This window comes from Salmo salar, chromosome ssa29 (genome assembly GCF_905237065.1).
Source record: "Salmo salar chromosome ssa29, Ssal_v3.1, whole genome shotgun sequence".
Lineage (NCBI taxonomy): Eukaryota > Metazoa > Chordata > Actinopteri > Salmoniformes > Salmonidae > Salmo > Salmo salar.
The window spans coordinates 42,500,324-42,520,281 of record NC_059470.1 but is presented as its reverse complement, the minus strand read 5'-3'; the positions used below and the strand labels follow the sequence as shown (position 1 = coordinate 42,520,281).

Here is a 19,958-nt window from a genome sequence, read left to right as displayed (position 1 = left end):
GGAAGTAGACTGCCAGGGTACTTAGATTTACTGTAGTCTGAACCTCGCCCTCTCTCTAAGAGCTGTGTATTGTAAAGCAGTACAGTAAGTGTTTGTAGGGAGGTGCTCAGGGGTGGAAGGGACTGGAAGCTTCCATCGTCACAATGTATTCATAGGGTTAGACAAAAACTAAACATCCTCTGTCTGTCTCTATATTTATCAGGAATACAGTCTATGTTTGAGACACACACACACGCACGCACAAACACACATATACAAGCACATGCTCACTGTAATTAGTGTCATGTGTGGGAGGAGCGCTGCTGTTGGGACTGAAATAACAGAGGACATACGGAGAGAGAGAAAGAGAGAGAGAGAGAAATAGAGAGAGAGAGAGAAAGAGAAAGAGAGAGAGTAATGACACACACCAACAGCTTAAGTGGGGTCTGGGAAAAGAACGTAAAAAAATAGAGATGAGGAGAGAGAAAGAGAGATAAGGAGAGAGAGAAATGAGGAGAGAGAGATGAGGAGAGAGAGAGAGATGAGGAGAAAGAGATGAGGAGAGAGAGAGAGAGAGAGAGAGAGAGAGAGAGATGAGGAGAGGGAGAGAGAGAGAGAGAGAGATGAGGAGAGAGAGAGATGAGGAGAGAGAGAGATGAGGAGAGAGAGAGAGATGAGGAGAGAGAGAGAGATGAGGAGAGAGAGATTAGGAGAGAGAGAGAGATAAGGAGAGAGAGATGAGGAGAGAGAGAGAGATGAGGAGAGAGAGAGAGATGAGGAGAGAGAGAGAGATGAGGAGAGAGAGAGATAGAGAGAGGGAGAGATGAGGAGAGAGAGAGAGATGGAGAGAGAGAGAGATAGAGAGATGAGGAGAGAGAGAGAGAGAGATGAGAAGAGAGAGATGAGGAGAGAGAGAGAGAGAGAGAGAGAGATGCAGAGAGAGAGATGAAGAGAGAGAGAGATGAGGAGAGAGAGAGAGAGAGAGAGAGAGAGATGAGAAGAGAGAGATGAGGAGAGAGAGAGATGGAGAGAGAGAGAGATGAGGAGAGGAGAGAGAGAGATAGAGAGAGATGAGGAGAGAGAGATAGAGAGAGAGATGGAGAGAGAGAGATGAGGAGAGAGAGATGATGAGAGAGTGTTACACCCTGATCTGTTTGTCTTTGTGCTTGTCTCCACCCCCTCCAGGTGTCGCCCATCTTCCTCATTATCCACTGTGTATTTATACGTGTGTTCTCTGTTGCCAGTTCGTCTTGTCAGGTCTTGCCAGCTTGTTTTCCCATCTCCCTGCTTTCTCAAGTTATGTTTCCTAGTTTCCCCGGTTCTGACTATTCTTCCTGCCCTGACGCTGAGCCTGCCTGCCATTCTGTATCTCCCTGACTCTGACCAGTTTACAAACCTCTGACTGTCCTGACCCCGAGCCTGCCTGCTGTTCAATACCTTATTGACTCTGCCCTGGATTACAGACCTCTGCCTTCCTTTGACATGTCTTTTGCCTGCCCCCTGTTTGGGTCAATACAGATCTGTGACTCTAGCTGTCTGCATTTGGGTCTTATCCTGAGGATAGATAGATAGATAGATAGATAGATAGATAGATAGATAGATAGATAGATAGATAGATAGATAGATAGATAGATAGATAGATAGATAGATAGATAGATAGATAGATAGATAGATAGATAGATAGATAGATAGATAGATAGATAGATAGATAGATAGATAGATAGATAGATAGATAGATAGATAGATAGATAGATAGATAGATAGATAGATAGATAGATAGATAGATAGAGAGAGTACCCCCAGGTAGGTAGGTAGTTATAACTCACCCAGCACTATATATATATATAAATAAAGTGAGTTATAAATATATATGTTGTTTTTATTTCACCTTTATTTAACCAGGTAGGCCAGTTGAGAACAAGTTCTCATTTACAACTGCGACCTGGCCAAGATGAAGCAAAGCAGTGCGACAAAAACAACAACACAGAGTTACACATAAACAAACGTACAGTCAATAACACAATAGAAAAGTCTATGTACAGTGTGTGCAAATGTAGCAAGATTAGGGAGGTAGGGCAATAAATAGGCCATAGTGGCGAAATAATTACAATTTAGCATTAACATTGGAGTGATAGATGTGCAGATGATGATGTGCAAGTAGAGATACTGGGGTGCAAAAGAGCAAAAATAAATAACAATATGGGGATGAGGTAGTTGTATGGGCTATTTACAGATGGGCTGTGTACTGGTACAGTGATCGGTAAGCTGCTCTGACAGCTGATGCTTAAAGTTAGTGAGGGAGATATAAGACTCCAGCTTCAGTGATTTTTACAATTCGTTCCAGTCATTGGCAGCAGAGAACTGTAAGGAAAGGCGGCCAAAGGAGGAGCTGGCTTTGGGGATGACCAGTGAAATATACCTGCTGGAGCGCGTGCTATGGGTGGGTGATGCTATGGTGACCAGTGAGCTGAGATAAGGTGGGGCTTTACCTAGCAAAGACTTCTAGATGACCTGGAGCCAGTGGGTTTGCATACAGGTCGCAGTGGTGGGTAGTATATGGGGCTTTGGTGACAAAACAGATGGCACTGTGATAGACTACATCCAATTTGCTGAGTAGAGTGTTGGAGGCTATTTTGTAAATGACATCGCCGAAGTCAAGGATCGGTAGGATAGTCAGTTTTACGAGGGTATGTTTGGCAGCGTGAGTGAAGGAGGCTTTGTTGCGAAATAGGAAGCCAATTCTAGATTTAATTTTGGATTGGAGATGCTTATTGTGAGTCTGGAAGGAGAGTTTACGGTCTAGCCAGACACATAGGTATTTGTAGTTGTCCACATATTCTAAGTCAGAACCGTCCAGAGTAGTGATGCTAGTCGGGCGGGCGGGTGCGGGCAACGATCGGTTGAAAAGCATGCATTTAGTTTTACTAGCGTTTAAGAACAGTTAGAGTGGTGGAGCACTATGAATGGTACCCCCAGGTAGATAGGTAATTATAACTCACCCAGCACCATGAATGGTACCCCCAGGTAGACAGGTAATTATAACTCACCCAGCAGTATGAATGGTACCCCCAGGTAGACAGGTAATTATAACTCACCCAGCAGTATGAATGGTACCCCCAGGTAGATAGGTAATTATAACTCACCCAGCAGTATGAATGGTACCCCCAGGTAGATAGGTAGTCATAACTCACCCAGCAGTATGAATGGTACCCCCAGGTAGATAGGTAGTCATAACTCACCCAGCAGTATGAATGGTACCCCCAGGTAGATAGGTAATTATAACTCACCCAGCAGCATGAATGGTACCCCCTGGTAGACAGGTAATTATAACTCACCCAGCAGTATGAATGGTACCCCCAGGTAGACAGGTAATTATAACTCACCCAGCAGTATGAATGGTACCCCCAGGTAGATAGGTAGTCATAACTCACCCAGCAGTATGAATGGTACCCCCAGGTAGATAGGTAGTCATAACTCACCCAGCAGTATGAATGGTACCCCCAGGTAGACAGGTAGTCATAACTCACCCAGCAGTATGAATGGTACCCCCAGGTAGATAGGTAATCATAACTCACCCAGCAGTATGAATGGTACCCCCTGGTAGACAGGTAGTTATAACTCACCCAGCAGTATGAATGGTACCCCCAGGTAGGTTGAGTTGTAAGTGGTTCCAGTCAGGTTAAGGATGCCAGCAGCAGTGAGACCAGAAAGAGCGATAGACAGCAGAGCCAAAAGCCCTAGCCAGGGTTTAGCTCTCACACAGTCCCTCATTGAACAACAGCCCACGGCTAACACCAAACACACACATACACTGGCCAGCAGGGGGCGCCGAGCCAGCACTGACGACGCCTGGAAGTCTGTCCTGGGGGGAGAGAGGGCTGAGTTAGAGGGGTAGCGAGAAGAGAGAGACACACACACACACACATATGCACACACACACCTTAGAGAGGATGAAGTGAAGGGGTATAAGCTCAGTTCAGGGTGTCCCGCTCCAAACTGGCCCAGCTCGCCACAGAACGCCTGCTCCCATTGGCTAGCCACCCTGTCCGTCAGGGCGCCGCGAGCCTGCAGGTAGTAGGTCAGCTGCAGAGCCCTAGCGCTCCGGACTCCCTGGCCTCGACCAGACACACCCCCTGGACCCTGTACTGCAGGCCCCGCCCCCCACGCCTGCACCTGGAAAAGAAGAAAGGCTGCGTCTAAAGAAGGGAAAGGTCACCTGAGGGCGGTAGTAAGGGCCAGTAAAGGGTTGTTCGCAGAAGAAAGGCTGCGTTTATAGGTTGCAAAATTCATATAAACTTTCCCAAAAAGGGATATCCTAAGAAACAGGTTTGAGGAGTTAGCGAGGTAACTGAGGAGAGAGCCAGGTACATTTCTATGGCAACAAGTCATTCAGAACTATCCTGCTCGGGTGCAGGCTAACTCAGGGCTAACTCAGGGCTAATTCAGGGCTAATTCAGGGTTAACTCAGAGCTAACTCAGGGCTAATTCAGGGCTAACTCAGGGCTAATTCAGGGCTAACTCAGAGCTAACACAGAGCTAACTCAGGGCTAATTCAGGGCTAATTCAGGGTTAACTCAGAGCTAACTCAGGGCTAACTCAGGGCTAATTCAGGGCTAACTCAGAGCTAACACAGAGCTAATTCAGGGCTAACTCAGGGCTAACTCAGAGCTAACTCAGGGCTAACTCAGGGCTAACTCAGGGCTAACTCCATTTATCCTGAATTACTGTAAGTGTCTGAGCCACGAGTTGAGGACCAATGAAATTAGATTCTCTCCCTCTAGTAATGATTGTGTCATCATCGCCTTCATTTGAGGAAGACTACTGATTCAATATTTTACTAATCAAATGTTTTTTTTTGTGTGTAAAAAAAGTCATTAAAATATGTATCACATGACACATTAAGTAAGGACAACATTTGCTTTCCAAACTGAATGTTTTTCTCGCAATTATATTTTCACATTTGTTAAAGGCAAACTAACAGCCGTAACCATAGACACCAGTTCCCATTCAAGCCAGGACTGGCAGATATTACTAGTGAACCCATGAGTTTAACAGTTAAATTCTCAGGTTTAGAGGTTCCAAAACCCTTCTATGGATTATATGTCTATGGCCACAACGCAACAAGCTGTTCCACAGATAGGAGTGATTGGTGTGCTTATCAATGCACAAGCACCTTTTTCCCCACTCCTAAGACGGCAATAACAACAAGTACTAAAATAAAAGCACTTCTAAAAGTCTATTTCACTCAATAACCTGCTGAATTTGCAAGATCATTTTCTTTCATTTTGATTTCAGCACAAATTAAAATGTGGCACTGACTCAGCCATGGATTGATGTTTCAGCATAGTGTCCATGAAGAGCGTTCGAATAGCCATGTGTGACATGAAGGCAAAGTTACAAGCCTGCTAGAGTTAGAGGCAGGAGGACGAGCCATATCCACCGGTGTAGTACTTGGATGGAATGTGAAGTTAACTGAAGCTGGTTAGCTTTAGAAAACCCTGAGTATCTTTCTTTGTAAAGATACCCCTCGAATTGTCCAGAAATCCTGGTTGGAAGACTTATTTCCTGCTCATTCCCCTCTGATTCTAGAAATCTTCCAACTTGGATTTGAGGAAAACCTGGGAACTTTGGGGAAAGTTGCCAGAATTGTACAACTCTAATCTCAAATCAGAAGCAATACACACTCATCCTAACAGGTGACCAATGAAAATACACAGTACACACCCATCCTAACTGGTGACCAATGAAAATACACAGTACACACTCATCCTAACAGGTGACCAATGAAAATACACAGTACACACCCATCCTAACTGGTGACCAATGAAAATACACAGTACACACTCATCCTAACTGGTGACCAATGAAAATATACAGTACACACCCCTCCTAACTGGTGACCAATGTAGGCCATCCGCCCGTCAGCCAGACGTGTGATTGGGTAGCGCAGAGGAAGGGAAGAACGGTTAGCGAAGCGCGCTGATTGGCTGTCCTCCAGGGCTCGGATGATGTCATCGATGATGCAGGTATTCTTGTCGTCGAGAAGACAGAGGTGGGAGAAAGAGTAGTTGAAGCCCAACACTGGAACCTGGAGCTGAACGACAGCACGATGGAGCTGAAGAGAGAGAGAATTCTTTATTTCTGTGTTTCTCTTTACCAATCCATTCAATCAGTAGCGATGTCACTGCCTTTACACAGGAAACAAGCCTGTTATTTTGGAACATGGAAGTACCTGTATGCATATAATATACAGTGCATTCAGAGAATATTCAGACCCCTTGACTTTCTCCACATTTTGTTATGTCACAGCATAACTCTAAAATGTATTAAATCGTTATTTTCCCATCATTAATCTACACACAATACCCCATAATGACATCACAATACCCCATAATGGCATCACAATACCTCATAATGACATCACAATACCCCATAATGACAAAGCAAAAACAGGTTTTTAGAAATGTGTACACCTTTATTAAAACTGAAATATCACATTTACTTAAGTATTCAGACCCTTTACTCAGTACTTTGTTGAAGCACCTTTGGCAGCGATTACAGCCTCAAGTCTTATTTGGTATGACGCTACAAGCTTAGCACACCTGTATTTTGGGGATTTCTCCCATTCTTCTCTGCAGATCCTCTCAAGCTCTGTCAGGTTGAATGGGGAGTGTCGCAGCACAGCTATTTTCAGATCTCTCCAGAGATGTTCGATCAGGTTCAAGTCTGGGCTCTGGCTAGGAAACTCAAGGACATTCAGAGACTTGTCCCAAAGCCGCTCCTGCATTGTCTTGGCTGTGTGCTTAGGGTCGTTGTCCTGCTGGAAGGTGAACCGTCGCCCCATTCTGAGGTCCCGAGCATTCTGGAGCAGGTTTTCATCGAGGATCTCTGTACTTTGCTCCATTCATCTTTCCCTCATTCCTGACTTGTCTCCCAGTCCCTGCCGCTGAAAAACATCCCCACAGCATGATGCTGCCACCACCATACTTCACCGTACGGATGGTGCCAGGTTTCCTCCAGACCTGACACTTGGCATTCAGGCCAAACAGTTCAATCTTGGTTTCATCAGACCAGAGAATCTTGTTTCTCATGGTCAGAGTCTTTTAGGTGCCTTTTGGCAATCTCCAAGCAGGCTGTCATGTGCCTTTTACTGAGGAGTGGCTACCGTCTGGCTACTCTACCATAAAGGCCTAATTGGTGGAGTGCTGCAGAGAAGGTTGTCCTTCTGGAAGGTTCTCCCATCTCCACGGAGGAACACTAGAGCTCTGTCAGAGTGACCATTGGGTTCTTGGTCACCTCCCTGACCAAGGCCCTTCTCCCCCGATTGCTCAGTTTGGCCGGGCAGCCAGATCTAGGGAGAGTCTTGGGGGTTCCAAACTTCTTTGATTTAAGAATTATCGAGGCCACTGTGTTCTTGGGGACCTTCAATGCTGCAGAAATGTTTTGGTACCCTTCCCCAGATCTGTGCCTCGACACAATCCTGTCTCTGAGCTCTACGGACAATTCCTTCGACCTCATGGCTTGTTTTTTTTTCTCTGACATGCACTGTCAAAAGTGAGACCTTATATAGACAGGTGTGTGTCTTTCCAAATCATTTCCAATCAATTGAATTTATCACAGGTGGACTCCAATCAAGTTGTAGAAACATCTCAAGGATGATCAATGGAAACAGAATGCACCTGAGCTCAATTTTGAGTCTCATAGCAAAGTGTCAGAATACTTAAGGTATTTCTGTTAATTAAAAAAATATATATATGCAAACATTTCTGAAAAACTGTTTTCGCTCTGTCATTATGGGGTATTGTTTGTAGATTGATGAGGGAAAAAAAAGTATTTAATACATTTTATAACATGGCTGTAAAAAAAATTGAAAAAAGGGAAGGGGGCTGAATACTTTCTGAATGCACTGTATGCACCTATACTATAATCTACCTACTGCCATATGTACCTGTATGTATATAATTATGTTCCTATAATAATACTGTTTGTATATGTCCAATAATACAGTATAAACACTGTATTGGGAGAAGTATCCACAGATTAGTTTCCATTGCAAGAAGACAATAGGGATCATGTTACTAGGAAACAGCGATGCCATTCACAGTGTGTGGGCGGAGTTATCACACACCTTGGAATGCTGCATCTACCAGCGCTTGTGTATGGTCACTAGACTACCCATTACATACCATACCTCACCCTCAACAACAGAGCTTTAAAACCTAATATTGATCAAATTTGTAAACAATGTGTTGTTACTGACTGGATATAAATCAAATCAAATGTTATTTGTCACATGCGCCAAATACAACAGGTGTAGACCTTACAGTGAAATGCTTACTTACAAGCCCTTAACCAACAATAGAGATTTATGAACATACCTACAAAAAGGTAAGAGATAAGAATAAATAATTAAAGAGCAGCAGTAAATAACAATAGCGGGGATATATACAGGGGGTACCGGTGTCGAGGTAATATGTACATGTAGGTAGAGTTAAAGTGACTATGCATAGATAATAACAGAGTAGCAGCAGCGTAGAAGAGGGGGGGGGCAATGCAAATAGTCTGGGTAGCCATTTGATTAGCTGTTCAGGAGTCGTATGGCTTGGGGGTAGAAGCTATTTAAAAGCCTCTTTGACCTAGACTTGGCGATCTGGTACCGCTTGCGGTAGCAGAGAGAACAGTCTATGACTGGGGTGGCTGGAGTCTAACAATGTTTATGGCATTCGTCTGACACCGCCTGGTATAGAGGTACTGGATGGCAGGAAGCTTGGCCCCGGTGATGTACTGGGCCGTACGCAATACCCTCTGTAGTGCCTTGCGGTCGGAAGCCGAGCAGTTGCCATACCAGGTAGTGATGCAACCCATCAGGATGCTCTCGATGGCGCAGCTGTAAAAACTTTTGAGCATCTGAGGACCCATGTCAAATCTTTTCAGTCTCCTGAGGGGGAATAGGTTTTGTCGTGCCCTCTTCACGCCTGTCTTGGTGTGCTTGGACCATATTAGATTGTTGGTGATGTGGACGCCAAAGCACTTTAGCTCTCAACCTGCTCCACTGCAGCCTCGTCGAAGAGAATGGGGGCGTGCTTGGTCCTCCGTTTCCTGTAGTCCACAATCACCTATTTTGCCTTGAGGGAGTGGTTGTTATAATTGCACCACACAGTCAGGTCTCTGACCTCCTCCCTATAGGCCGTCTCATCGTTGTCGGTGATCAGACCTACCACTGCTGTGTCATCGCCAAAATTAATGATGGTGTTGGAGTTGTGCCTGGCCATGCAGTCATGAGTGAACAGGGAGTACAGGAGGCGACTGAGCACGCACCCCTGAGGGGCCCCCGTGTTGAGGATCAGCGTGGCAGATGTGTTGTTACCTACTCTTACCACCTGGGGGTCGGCCTGTCAGGAAGTCCAGGATCCAGATGCAGAGGGAGGTGTTTAGTCCCAGGGTCCTTAGCTTAGTGATGAGCTTTGAGGGGACTGTGATGAGCTGAGCTGTAGTCAATGAATAGCATTCTCACATAGGTATTCCTTTTGTCCAGGTGTGAAAGGGCAGTGTGGAGGCAATACAGATTTCATCATCTGTGGATCTGTTGGGGCGGTATGCAAATTGGAGTGGGTCTAGGGTTTCTGGGATGATGGTGTTGATGTGAGCCATGACCAGCCTTTCAAAGCATTTCATGGCTACAGATGTGAGTGCTACGGGTCAGTAGTCATTTAGGCAGGTTACCTTAGTGTTCTTGGGCACAGGCACTATTTTGGTCTGCTTGAACATGTTTCATTACAGACACAGACAGGGAGAGGTTGAAAATGTCAGTGAAGACACTTGCCAGTTGGTCAGCGCATGCTCACAGTACACGTCCTGGTAAGCCGTCTGGCCCTGCGGACTTGTGAATGTTGACCTGTTTAAAGTTCTTACTCACATCAGCTGCGGAGAGCGTTATCACACAGTCGTCTGGAACAGCTGATGCTCTCATGCATGTTAAAGTGTTACTTGCCTTGAAGCGAGCATAGAAGTTACTTAGCTCGTCTGGTAGGCTCCTGTCACTTGGCAGCTCTCGTGGCTGTGCTTCCCTTTGTAGTCTGATAGTTTGCAAGCTCTGCCACATCAAACGAGCGTCGGAGCCGGTGGAGTACGATTCGATCTTAGTTCTGTATTGACGCTTTACCTCTTTGACAGTTCATCGGAGGGCATAGTGGGATTTCTTATAAGCTTCCGGGTTAGAGTCCCACTCCTTGAAAGCGGTAGCTTTACCCTTTAGCTTAGTGTGAATGTTGCCTGTTATCCATGGCTTCTGGTTGGGGTATGCACGTACGGTCACTGTGGGGACGACGTGCTCAATGCACTTATTGATAAAGCCAGTGACTGATGTGATGTACTCCTCAATGCCATCGGAAGAATCCCGGAACATATTCCAGTCTGTGATAGCAAAACAGTCCTGTAGTTTAGCATCTGCTTCATCTGACCACTTTTTTATAGACCGAGTCGCTGGTGCTTCCAGCTTACATTTTTGCTTGTAAGTAGGAATCAGGAGGATAGAATTGTGGTCAGATTTACCAAATGGAGGGCGAGGGAGAGCTCTGTATGCGTCTCTGTGTGTGGAGTAAAGGTGGTCTAGAGTTTTTTACCTCTGGTTGCACATTTAACATGCTGATAGAAATTAGGTAAAACTGATTTAAGTTTCCCTGCAATAAAGTCCCTGGCAACTAGGAGAGCAACCTCTGGATGGAAGGGGTCAAGTGCTGGTTAAATGGAGGGGAGGAGGATTATTTAACCTGTTTAGGATAGGGGGCAGTATTTTCACGGCCGGATAAAAAACGTAACTGATTTAATCTGGTTATTACTCCTGCCCAGAAACTAGAATATGCATATAATTATTTGATTTGGATAGAAAACACTCTAAAGTTTCTAAAACTGTTTGAATGGTGTCTGTGAGTATAACAGAACTCATATGGCAGGCCAAAACCTGAGAAGATTCCATATAGGAAGTGCCCTGTGAACGTTTAACGTGAGTAATTTAGTCAATTCACCGGAAGTTTTCGGTGGGTATGCTAGTTCTGAACGTCACATGCTAATGTAAAATGCTGGTTTTTGATATAAATATGAACTTGATTGAACAAAACATGCATGTATTGTATAACATAATGTCCTAGGAGTGTCATCTGATGAAGATCATTTTGGTTTTTGTGACATTATATGCTAGCTTGAAAAATGGGTGTGTGATTATTTCTGGCTGGGTACTCTCCTGACATAATCTAATGTTTTGCTTTCGTTGTAAAGCCTTTTTGAAATCGGACAATGTGGTTAGATAAAGGAGAGTCTTGTCTTTAAAATGGTGTAAAATAGTCATATGTTTGAAAAATTGAAGTTTTTGGATTTCTGAGGTGTTTGTAATTCGCGCCACGCTCTATCATTGGATATTGGCGAGGCGTTCCGCTAGCGGCACATCTAGATGTAAGAGGTTAAGATATTGTTTGAAGGTAGGGTTTCAGATGCTTTCGGAAGATGGGCAGGGACTCCACTGTTCAAGCTTCAGGGGGAAGCTGGTTCCACCATTGGGGTGCTAGAAGAGAGAAGAGCTTGGACTGGGCAATATTGCCAAGAGACCCGAGGTGGTAGAATGAAGTGCTTGGGTTGGGGTGTAGGGTTTGAGCACAGCCTGAAGATAGGGAGGGGCAGTTCCACTTGCTGTTCCGTAGGTAAGCACCATTGTCTTGTAGTGGATGTGAGCTTCGATTGGAAGCCAGTGGAGTGTGCAGATGAGCGGGGTGACATGAGAGAACTTGGGAAGGTTTAAAACCAGGCGGGCTACAGCGTTCTGGATAAGTTGCAGGGGTTTAATGGCACAAGTGGGGAGCCCAGCCAACAAAGAGTTACAGTGGTCGTGTCGGGAGAGGACAAGTGCCTGGATTAGGACCTGCGCCGCTTCCTGTGTGAGATAGGGTCGTACTCTATGGATGCTGTAGAGCATTAACCTGCAGGAGCGGGTCACTGCTTTGATGTTTACAGAGAATGACAGGGTGTTGTCCAGGGTCACGCCAAGGTTATTTTTACTCTGGGAGAGCGACACTGGAGTTGTCAACTGTGATGGAGAGGTCTTTGAGCGGGCAGGCCTTCCCTGGGAGGAAGAGCAGTTCTGTCTTGTTGAGCTTGAGGTGGTGGACCTACATCCAAGTTGAGATATCTGCCAGGCACGCAGAGATGCGTGTCGCCACCTGGGTGTCAGAAGGGGGGAAGGAGAAAAGTAGTTCAGTGGCATCCCCATAGCAATGATAAGAGAGACCATGTATGACAGAGCCGGATGACTTGGTGTATAGAGAGAAGAGGAGGGGACAACCAGTAGCCCTGGGGGACACCAGTAGTCCTCTCCACATCACCTGGTCAGAGCAGCCTGTCAGGTAGGATGCACTCCAAGACTGTGCAGAGCCTGAGATGCCCAGCCCTGAGTGGGGAGGATTTGATGGTTCAGGGTGTCGAAGACAGTGGATAGATCTAGGAGGATGAGAACAGAGGAGAAAGAGTCAGCTTTGGCAGTGTGGAGAGCCTCCATGACAGAGAGCAGTCTCAGTTGAGTGACCCATTTTGAAGCCTGACTGGTTAGGGTCAAGAATATTGTTCTGAGAGAGATAACGAGAGAGTTGATCACCAAGAGCACACGCAAGTGTTTTGGAAAGAAAAGAAAGAAGGGTTACAGGTCTATAGTTTTGGACGTCAGAGGAGTCGAGTGTTGGTTTCTTGAGGAGGGGAGCAACTCAGGCCATTTTGAAGTCAGAGGACGCAGCCAGTGGTCAGGGATGAATTGATGAGTGAAGTGAGGAATGGGAGAAGGTCTCCAGAGATGGTCTGGAGAAGGGATGAGGTCGAGCGGGCAGGTTGTCGGGTGGCCAGACCTCATTAGTCGCAGAATGTCATCTGGAGAGAGAGGGGAGAAAGAGGTCAAGGCGTAGGGTAGTGCTATGTGAGGGAGACCAGTGGACTCAATAGGCAGAGTGAATGAGTAGCGGATGTCAACTTTTTTTCAAAGTGGTTGACAAAGTTGTCCAGAGAGGGAGGAAGGAGGGGGTGGAGGATTAAGGAGGGAGGAGAAGGTTTCCTAGGGTTAGAGGCAGAAGTTTGAGATTTAGAGTGGTAGAAAGTGGCTTTAGCAGCCTATACAAAAGAAGAGAAGGTAGAGAGGAGGGAATGAAAGGATTCTAGGTCCTCCGGAAGTTTAGTTTTCCTCAACTGTTCTGTAAGCTCGCAATGAGTCACTCAGCCACGAGGCAAGAGAGGAGGGCGAAGCCGGCCGTGTGGAAAGAGGACAGTGCGAGTTATAGGATGCGGAAAGGGAGGAGAGTAGGGTTGATGAGGCCGAATCAGGAGGCAGGAGGGAGAAGGATTTAGCAGAAGGGAGAGATGATAGGATAGAGGAGAAGAGAGTGGTGGGGGAGAGAGAGCGAAGATTGCAACACCGCATGACTAACATCAGGGTAGGGGCTGAGTAGTTAGGGTTGGAGAAAAGGGAGACAGAAAAGGAAATAAAGTAGAGACCTGAGGGGCGGTTGCAGTGAGATTAGTAGGAGACCAGCCTCTAGTAGAGATGAGGTCAAGCCTATTGCCTGCCTTGTATTTGTATATATTATGGATCCCCTTCCTGGGGTCCAGCAAAATGAACGCAGTGTGTGTGTATGCATGTGTCAGTGCCAATGTTTGTGTTGCTTCACAGTCCCCGTTGTTCCATAAGGTGTTTTTTTTGTATCTGTTTTTTCAATCTGATTCTACTGCTTGTGTCAGTTACTTGATGTGGAATAGAGTTCCATGTAGTCATGGCTCTATGTAGTACTGTGCGCCTCCCATAGTCTGTTCTGGAATTGGGGACTGTGAAGAGACCTCTGGTGGCATGTCTTGTGGGGTATGCATGGGTGTCCGAGCTGTGTGTCAGTAGTTTAGACAGACAGCTCAGTGCATTCAACAGGTCAATACCTCTCATAAATAAAAGTAGTGATGAAGTCAATCTCTCCTCCACTTTCAGCCAGGAGAGATTAACATGCATATTATTAATGTTAGCTCTCTGTGTACATCCAAGGGCCAGCCCTGCTGCCCTGTCCTGAGCCAATTGCAATTTTCCTAAGTCCTTTTTTGTGGCACACGACTGAACAGTAGTCAAGGTGCAACAAAACTAGGGCCTGTAGGACCTGCCTTGTTGATAGTGATGTTAAGAAGGCAGAGCATCACTTTATTATAGACTGACTTCTCCCCATCTTAGCTACTACTGCATCAATACGTTTTGACTATGACAGTTTACAATATAGTGTCACTCCAAGCAGTTTAGTCATCTCAACTTGCTCAATTTCCACATTATTTATTACAAGATTTAGTTGAGGTTTAATGTTTAGTAAGTGTTTTGTTCCAAATACAATGCTTTTAGTTTCAGAAATATTTAGGCCTAACTTATTCCTTGCCACCCACTCTGAAACTAACTTCAGCTCTTTGTTGATTGTTGCAGTCCTTTCAGTTGCTGTGGTAGCTGACGTGTATAGTGTTGAGTCATCCGCATACATAGAATCTCTTTACTCAAAGTCAGTGGCATGTCGTTAGTAAAAATTGAAAAAAGCAAGGGGCCTAAACAGCTGCCCTGGGGAATTCCTGATCCTAACTGGATTATATTTGATAGGCTTCCATAAAAGAACACCCTCTGTTCTGTTAGACAAGTAACTCTTTATCCACATTATAGCAGGGCGTGTAAAGCCATAACACACATGTTTTTCCAGTAGTAGACTATGATCAATAAAGTTCAAAAGCTTCACTGAAGTCTAACAAGACAGCTCCCAGAATAATTTTATCATCAATTTCTCTCAGCCAATCATAAGTCATTCGTGTAAGTGCTGTGCTTGTTGAGTGTGCTGTCCTTGCTGTGCTTGTGAGTTGGAGGGGATTGGGAAAGGGTGAGGTCAAAAGAGGCAAGGAGGGGAAAGAGAGAGTTAATCTAAGGCAGATGTCAGAAGGTTGAAGTCGCAAGTATGAAGAGTAGTGCGCCATCGTCAGGAAATGAGCTTATCAAGGTGTCAAGCTCATTGAGGAACTCTCCAAGGGCACCTGGTGAATGATAGATGACAATAATGTTAAGCTTGAGTGGGCTAGTGACAGTGATAGCATGGAATTCAAATGAGGAGATGGACAGGTAAGAGAGCGAACAACTCCACTTAGGAGAAATGAGTAGACCGGTGCCACCACCGTGACGACCAGATACTCTTAGAATATGAGAGAAAACATAGTCAGGTGAAAAAAGAGCAGCTGGAGAAGCAGTGTTCTCTGGGAGATCCATGTCTCCGTCTGGGCAAAAAAGTCAAGGGACTGAAGGGCAGCATAGGCTGAGATGAACTTGGCGTTCTTGAACGCAGATCGGCACTTCCAAAAGCTGCCTGAGACCCAGAATTCCACGTGTTGTGTGCGCAGGGTACACTAAACTAGAAGGGTTGCAGCCAAGGGGTGGGGAGCGTCTGTAAAGCCTACAGGGAGAGGTGCAAAGAGGTATAGAAAACACACACATAGTTGACAAAGTTACAAAAGAGCAAAATTAGATAATCTGCAAATAACTAGGTAAGATTCGCAAGTGAGAGCCTTCATTTCGTTCTTTCCTCAAAAAACTTGGCAGAACAGTCTGTTTCACCAGCGGTCTTAGTTTTGCGACAAAACCGCCACTGACACGAACGGTTCTTACAGCTACCGCTGAGAAACCAGGGGAGACTGTAGTACTAACACTACTTCCTAATTGCCTAGCAGAGGTGGAGAGCACACCTCCTTGTACTAATTGATGATTGCCCAGGAGAGGTGAAACCACTACCTCTCCAATACAGCCACTGATTACCAAAAGTAACAAATTTCCCTGCTCCTTCATTATGGTTGATGTGTCAACAACTAACTGCAAATGATGATCAGTCAGCAGTTCACACTAAGTAGGCTACTGGGAAAACAGGAAACACTTAAAGTAGATGGCCCTAGCTAGCAAAACACAGAACTAGACCACAACAGATTAAGACAAAATTAATTATACTTATTACTCCTGGAGATATCAGGAGTCCTCTAGGTATAGAATGAAGCTCACTACATGACCAAAAGTATGTGGAAACATGGTCGTCGAACATCTCATTCCAAAGTCATGGGTATTAATATGTAGTTGGTCCCACCTTTGCTGCTATAACAGCCTCCACTCTTCTGGGAAGGCTTTCCACTTTTGGGGTGGCAGGTAGCCTAGTGGTTAGAGCGTTGGACTAGTAACCGAAAGGTTGCAAGATCGAATCCCCAAGCTGACAATGAACATTGCTGTGGGGATTTGCTTCCATTCAGTCCCAAGAGCATTAGTGAGGTCGGGCACTGATGTTGGGCGATTAGGCCTGGCTTGCAGTCGGTGCTCCTATTCATTCCAAAGGTGTTGAGGTCAGGGCTCTGTGCAGGCCAGTGAAGTTCTTCCACACCGATCTCGACAAACCGTTTCTGTATTGCCCTTGCTTTGTGCACGGGGGCATTGTCATGCTGAAACAGGAAATTGTTGCCACAAAGTTGGAAACAAAGAATCAACTAAAATGTAATTGTTTGCTGTAGCGTTAAGATTTCCCTTCACCGGAATTAAGGGACCTAGACCGAAAAACAGCCCCAGACCATTATTCCTCCCCCACCAAACTTTACATTTGGCACTATGCATTCGGGCCTAGATTCGTCCGTCAGACTGCCAGATGGTGAAGTGTGATTCATCACTCCAGAGAACGTGTTTCCATCACTCCAGCCGACGCTTGGCATTGCGCATGGTGATCTTCGGCTTGTTGTGGATTTTTTAGAAACGGAATAATAATCAAACACAACTCTATTTGTACGTGTTCTGTTCTTTATCTCCCTTACGACCCATTCAGAAAAAATCACAATCTCAAGAATGTTGTACAGTGCCTGACAGGTTCAGACTATATATACCTCCTGGCTGACTGACTGGTTCAGACTATATATACCTCCTGGCTGACTGTCTGGTTCAGACTATATATACCTCCTGGCTGACTGGTTCAGACTATATATACCTCCTGGCTGACTGACTGGTTCAGACTATATATACCTCCTGGCTGGCTGACTGACTGGTTCAGACTATATATACCTCCTGCCTGACTGACTGGTTCAGACTATATATACCTCCTGGCTGACTGACTGGTTCAGACTATATATACCTCCTGGCTGGCTGACTGACTGGTTCAGACTATATATACCTCCTGGCCTGGCTGACTGGTTCAGACTATATATACCTCCTGACTGACTGGTTCAGACTATATATACCTCCTGACTGACTGACTGGTTCAGACTATATATACCTCCTGGCTGACTGACTGGTTCAGACTATATATACCTCCTGACTGACTGACTGGTTCAGACTATTTATACCTCCTGGCTGACTGACTGGTTCAGACTATATATACCTCCTGGCTGACTGGTTCAGACTATATATACCTCCTGGCTGACTGACTGGTTCAGACTATATATACCTCCTGACTGACTGGTTCAGACTATATATACCTCCTGACTGACTGGTTCAGACTATATATACCTCCTGGCTGACTGACTGACTGGTTCAGACTATATATACCTCCTGGCTGACTGACTGACTGGTTCAGACTATATATACCTCCTGGCTGACTGACTGGTTCAGACTATATATACCTCCTGACTGACTGACTGGTTCAGACTATATATATACCTCCTGACTGACTGACTGGTTCAGACTATATATATACCTCCTGACTGACTGGTTCAGACTATATATACCTCCTGGCTGACTGACTGGTTCAGACTATATATACCTCCTGACTGACTGGTTCAGACTATATATACCTTCTGACTAACTGACTGGTTCAGACTATATATACCTCCTGGCTGACTGACTGACTGGTTCAGACTATATATACCTCCTGACTGACTGGTTCAGACTATATATACCTCCTGGCCTGGCTGACTGGTTCAGACTATATATACCTCCTGGCCTGGCTGACTGGTTCAGACTATATATACCTCCTGGCTGACTGACTGACTGGTTCAGACTATATATACCTCCTGGCTGACTGACTGGTTCAGACTATATAGACCTCCTGGCTGACTGACTGGTTCAGACTATATAGACCTCCTGGCTGACTGACTGGTTCAGACTATATATACCTCCTGACTGACTGACTGACTGGTTCAGACTATATATACCTCCTGGCTTATATATACCTACTATTCTACAGTATCTTAGTCACTTAATAATGTTTACAGATCTCGCATTGCTCATCTCATTTGTTTATACTGTTTTCCATACTATTCTACGGGTATCTTAGTCCGTTCTGCTCTGACATCATTTGTCGATATGTATATAGTCTTAATTCATTCCTACTCAGATGTGTGGGTATTGGGTATATGTATTGGGTGTAATTTGTTAGATATTACTTGTTAGACATTATGGCACTGTGGGAGCTAGAAGCACAAGCATTTCATTACACCCACAATAACATCTGCTATTCACGTGTATGTGACCAATAAAATTTGATTTGATTTGGCTTGGCTGACTGAGTGACTGGTTCAGACTATATATACACTGCCTGGCCTGGCTGACTGACTGACTGGTTCAGACTATATATACACTGCCTGGCCTGGCTGACTGAGTGACTGGTTCAGACTATATATACACTGCCTGGCCTGGCTGACTGAGTGACTGGTTCAGACTATATATACACTGCCTGGCCTGGCTGACTGACTGACTGGTTCAGACTATATATACACTGCCTGGCCTGGCTGACTGACTGACTGGTTCAGACTATATATACACTGCCTGGCCTGGCTGACTGACTGACTGGTTCAGACTATATATACACTGCCTGGCCTGGCTGACTGACTGACTGGTTCAGACTATATATACACTGCCTGGCCTGGCTGACTGACTGGTTCAGACTATATATACACTGCCTGGCTGACTGACTGACTGGTTCAGACTATATATACACTGCCTGGCCTGGCTGACTGACTGACTGCTCATCTGGCTGGCCCTGTGCTGTGTGGTTTTTACACTGAGAGAAGAGTGTGTTAAGCAAACATAAAATAGGCCGCTATATCGTTCTCCGACCAACACACACACACACACACACACACACACACACACACACACACACACACACACACACACACACACACACACACACACACACACACAGACACACACACACACGCACAGCGTTACCTTGAGTACTAGGTCTGTGTGTAGAGGGTCCAGGATGCTGCCTCTCCTAGAGGTGACTATAACTCGGCCGTAACGGCCAGGAGTCTGCAGGTCAGAGTACAGGGTGTGTTTAGATCTGTTGGCAACAAACACACAAACAGACCTTTCAGTCCACCATTACTAAAATATATATTGCAGTGCATTCGGGGAAAGTATTCAGACCCCTTGACTTTTTCCACATTTTATTATGTTACAGCCTTATTCTAAAATGGATTAAATCGTGTTTTATCCCTCATCAATCTACACACAATACCCCATAATGACAAAGCAAAAACACGATTTATACATTTTTGGAAATGTAATTTTTTTGGGGGGTGGTGTGAAATATTACATTTACATAATTGTTCAGACCCTTTACTCAGTACTTTGTTGAAGCACCTTTGGCAGCGATTACAGCCTCTAGTCTTCTTGGGTATGACGCTACAGGCTTGGAAAGGGGTCTGAATACTTTCCAAATGCACTGTATATTACAATAAGTACTGTCTCCTCCCATGTGGTGCTGTCCACTTTCTATTCTGCTGTGTTTTGGATTTTTGTTTATTTTCCCAGTCTTTGTGTTTGGAATGGTTAAATAAAGCTTCATTAGTACAGCACATTTCAGACATGGAATGCATTGCTATGTGCTTCATTGGGAAAAACTAATAAAAAAACCATTCATATTTACTACACAGCAAACACAAGAGGATAAAAAAACTAAAGAATAACAATAAGAACTGAATGA

The 19,958-nt window shown here is 45.1% G+C and overlaps 1 protein-coding gene across 1 annotated transcript in view; it reads right to left on the bottom strand.

Annotated features, from left to right (window-relative positions):
• ptchd1 (patched domain containing 1) overlaps positions 1-19,958 on the bottom strand; it is a 64,555-nt gene that overhangs the window by 32,558 nt on the left and 12,039 nt on the right. Inside the window, exons 4-7 of the mRNA XM_045710973.1 lie at positions 19,199-19,313; positions 5,864-6,094; positions 3,920-4,152; positions 3,603-3,841 (exon numbers count right to left, since the gene is read on the bottom strand). Coding sequence (XP_045566929.1) covers positions 3,603-3,841; positions 3,920-4,152; positions 5,864-6,094; positions 19,199-19,313 — 818 coding nt within the window. The remainder of the gene's footprint in view (positions 1-3,602; positions 3,842-3,919; positions 4,153-5,863; positions 6,095-19,198; positions 19,314-19,958) is intronic.